This window comes from Drosophila hydei, unplaced genomic scaffold, assembly GCF_003285905.1.
Source record: "Drosophila hydei strain 15085-1641.00,03,60 unplaced genomic scaffold, DhydRS2 tig00000063-arrow-pilon, whole genome shotgun sequence".
Lineage (NCBI taxonomy): Eukaryota > Metazoa > Arthropoda > Insecta > Diptera > Drosophilidae > Drosophila > Drosophila hydei.
Genome location: NW_022045657.1, coordinates 2,470,256 through 2,473,595, shown reverse-complemented (window position 1 = coordinate 2,473,595; position 3,340 = coordinate 2,470,256). Strand labels below are relative to the sequence as shown.

The 3,340-nt window shown below is 44.5% G+C and overlaps 1 protein-coding gene across 3 annotated transcripts; it reads left to right on the top strand.

Moving 5' to 3' along the window:
- The first annotated feature begins 335 nt into the window (after window positions 1-335).
- LOC111604883 lies at window positions 336-2,475 on the top strand. 3 transcript variants are annotated; one of them, XM_023323123.2, is made up of 2 exons: window positions 336-472; window positions 2,019-2,475. In XM_023323123.2, the coding sequence occupies exon 2, from the start codon at window positions 2,051-2,053 to the stop codon at window positions 2,282-2,284; it is 234 nt and encodes a 77-aa protein (XP_023178891.1). In that variant the 5' UTR covers window positions 336-472; window positions 2,019-2,050; the 3' UTR covers window positions 2,285-2,475. The 3 variants fall into 3 exon arrangements, with proteins under 3 accessions (XP_023178891.1, XP_023178888.1, XP_023178890.1); XM_023323120.2 differs by having other exon boundaries at window positions 337-472; window positions 2,038-2,472; XM_023323122.2 differs by having other exon boundaries at window positions 338-472; window positions 2,041-2,471.
- Window positions 2,476-3,340: the final 865 nt, after the last annotated feature.

Here is a 3,340-nt window from a genome sequence, read left to right as displayed (position 1 = left end):
GATTTTCAATAGCAGCAGCTGCCGCTGTCGCTGTCGTTGTCGTTGCCGTTGCCGTTGCCGTTGCATGCAGCAAACTTTTGTTTATTCCACTTGCCACTGCTTTGCACTTTCTGCTGTGCTCTTTTTCCTTTTCATTTTTTTAAACTCTTTATTTACTCTTCTTGCAGCTGTCGTAAGTCTTGGCTTAAGCGCCATTCGACGGCGACGTGCCGCTGAAATAATTAAGTTGGCAGCGCGGCGACTGAGTCGGAGCGAGAGAGAGACAGACAAACAATCCAACAGTCAGACAGCCAGACAGCCAGACAGTCAGACAGCCAAACAGAGCAGGCTTATAGTTTAGTGGCATAGATTTTCAATTAGACAGCATCAGGATTCGGAGTCAGCATCGTAGTTCACACATAGCCGATGTACATTTTAAAGTCGCATTGCCTCAAATTCAGTGCATATTTTACGATTGCATTCAAGCCAAAAGGTGAGCTGCATCCAATGCACATTTGCATATTGAAGTCATTAATATATATATACACCCCATGACAGTTGCATGATCCATGCGTGTGTACACTGAAATCTGTCGCTTTCAGTTGCCATTAAGCTTGACGTGCAATCATCATCGTTCTAATTAGTTTGTTAACGCTGATTGCATGCCGTTGATGCAGTTGACGTGCTCCATTTTATTTACTTTTGCCGACACACTTGATACAAGCCTATTATAATTATAATTTACAACAAGACTCATCAAGCTGTTTAAATGCTGAACTGTATGTGTGTGTGTGAACAAGTGTTCATAAATTGAATGCAACATGAAAACAGTTTAAGCGGCAGCTAATGAACGCCTAGCTCAACTAGCTGGAATGAGGCAAGCTTAAAGGCTTCCGCCGCTCGTCTCTCTGGCACTATGCACCTCTTATGAGCAGTCGAGCAGCTGCAGTACATGTCGAACGGTTGGGCATATTCAAGCCACAGCAAGCGAAGAGCTTGCAACGCATTTACATGCGCCTGTGCCTTGAATATTACGTATACGCAACTATGGCGCCCACAGGCAGAACATGTTGCTGCTTCGGTTTCGGGTTGCGTTGGGTGGGCTGACTATGCCACAGTTTTTAACATTGTGGTTTTTGGGCAGAGCAACAAAGTAGAGCACCGCAGTGTTATTTCGTTTGCTTAGTCGCTTTTTGGTTAATGTGTAGACCTTAACGATGAAGTAAATGGAAAACATTTAAAAGTAAAAGTTATTGGCCAATGCTATATGACAAAGCCATCCCCTAACGAGTTTAATCAATCAAAATCAATCATTTTTGATGCCTTGTATAATTGTAATGTTAGCTCAGCTCAGCTCGGCTCGGGGTTGCATGGTATGCACACGAAGCGAAGGCGCTAGAGTCGTAGCTAGCAGCATTGAGCATATGCATATGTGTGGGGGGATCGGAAAATTAATACAGAATCAATCGATAGTTGGAAATCGAGCAGCGGCAACAGCAGTGGAGGGACTGTATTACAGATAGGAATGGGAAGAATGATAGGGATAGAGATAGAGCTAGAGACATGGCGCGCAAGTTGTCGAGCAGACATTTTTATGCTTGACTGAAGCTTGAAGCACAAAAGCAATTTTGTCTGCGCCACCTTGAGGATGTGAATGGGTGGCGGGTGGGCTACGCAAATTTAACGAACGCATCAGTGAATATTGCTCAGCAAACCGGCCAAGACATTAGGCAGCATTAGCAGTAGCAGCAGCACCATCACCAGCTAAAAACTTGGCCAAATGCTGGCAAATTTTCAATTTTTAAGTCAATCAGCTAGAAAAAGCGAACGGGAGAGCAAAAACATTCAACATTCTGGCTGCCAAACGTCGGGCGGCACTCATTGCGTATACGTAATTTTGCAGATAAAAACTTTTGCAGAGTGATTAGGCTTAACTTTGGCCAGCATTGAAGCCGCAACGGCTGCCACAAGCATATAACCATATTCGCATCCGCATCCGCATCCACATCCACAACCACAACCACATCAATTATGTTAAGCCACTCGTGTCTTCGACAGCAGCTAACGCCCAATGAAAGCCCACTCGACGGCCGTGGACCTCTGCCAGAACGATGTTGATGTGGTCGTCCAGTTGCGACAGCTGCAGTCCAATCATCTCTTGCTGCGTGCTCAGTTAACTCAGCTGCAACACGACGCGTTCAGGCGACGCCTGCTGCACCAGAAAAGCCTCTACGAGACGCGTGCTGCCCTGGAGAGCCAGCTGCGACAGCTGCAACTCAAGCACAATCGACGCTGGGGTCTGTAAGAAGAGAAGGCGTGGCCAACCTGCAAAGCATGTGCGTCAGTCAATCAACTTTTCAAATTATCGCAAGTTCAAATTTAAACTTTGAAATTAGCCTGGGCTTGATGACTTCAATTGCATGTCAGTTTTCGATATGGTCCATGCGACTGAAGGGTTTGCTTGAAATGTAAAAATTAACCTGGCTGTCAAATGTTTATTTGTTTTCCTTATTTTTGAAGGTAATATTCTAAAAGGATTTTGCATTGGTTAAAGAAAATGATTAAATCTAAGAAATAAATATAAATTTGCATTCATTTTGTTTAATTTGTGCAGCTTTAAGAAACGCCGATTCCACTTTTTCACCTAGTCTTTAAACACTGAAACATTTATTAATTTGTAAATTAATGTCCACAAAGATTTCACCTGCTCACCTGCATTTCTGAAGATAACTCTGTGAGCAATACCTTTGCTCTTAAGTTAAGAACTCTCCTATTTTTAGGTATAACTTGCCTAGCGCTTTATTTTAGCGCATCTTTTGTTCTTCTCTTTCGGTAATCAGTGCAACAATCACTCAGTCAGGCAATCAGTCACAGCTTCGTGTATATGCAGCATAGATAACACATCAAACACTCTCAACTTTTGCAGCCATTAACAAAATCCACATCAACTGACATTTGTGACATCTAGCTTAGCGCCACGTTGGCCAATAAATCAGACCAAAGTCTAGCCGCAAGTTGGCCCACTCTGTTGACCATGAGATTAACCCCATTCTGCTGACAAGTGTTGTCGCCCATAAACGCCGCCAAAGACAAACACACAGACTAAACGGTAAGGAGACATCACAATTGCAAAACACCTTATGCACACACACACACATGGGAGATGGACCCTGCTCCTCCTGCACTCTTCTGTCGGTTGAGCAGAGCACTATTTGTAGTCCAAGCAGCCATTCCCGATCAGCTTTGCACCGGGCCTTGGACACCCACCCACCCACACACTCGCACACACTCGCACACACTCGCACACACTCGCACACACAGTGGCGCAGTCGTGTCGCCTGTAAATGACACCTAGCGTGTT

Excerpts from the sequence above, each read along its gene's own strand:
- LOC111604883 (XM_023323123.2), top strand. The coding sequence starts at position 2,051 with ATGAAAGCCCACTCGACGGCCGTGGACCTCTGCCAGAACGATGTTGAT.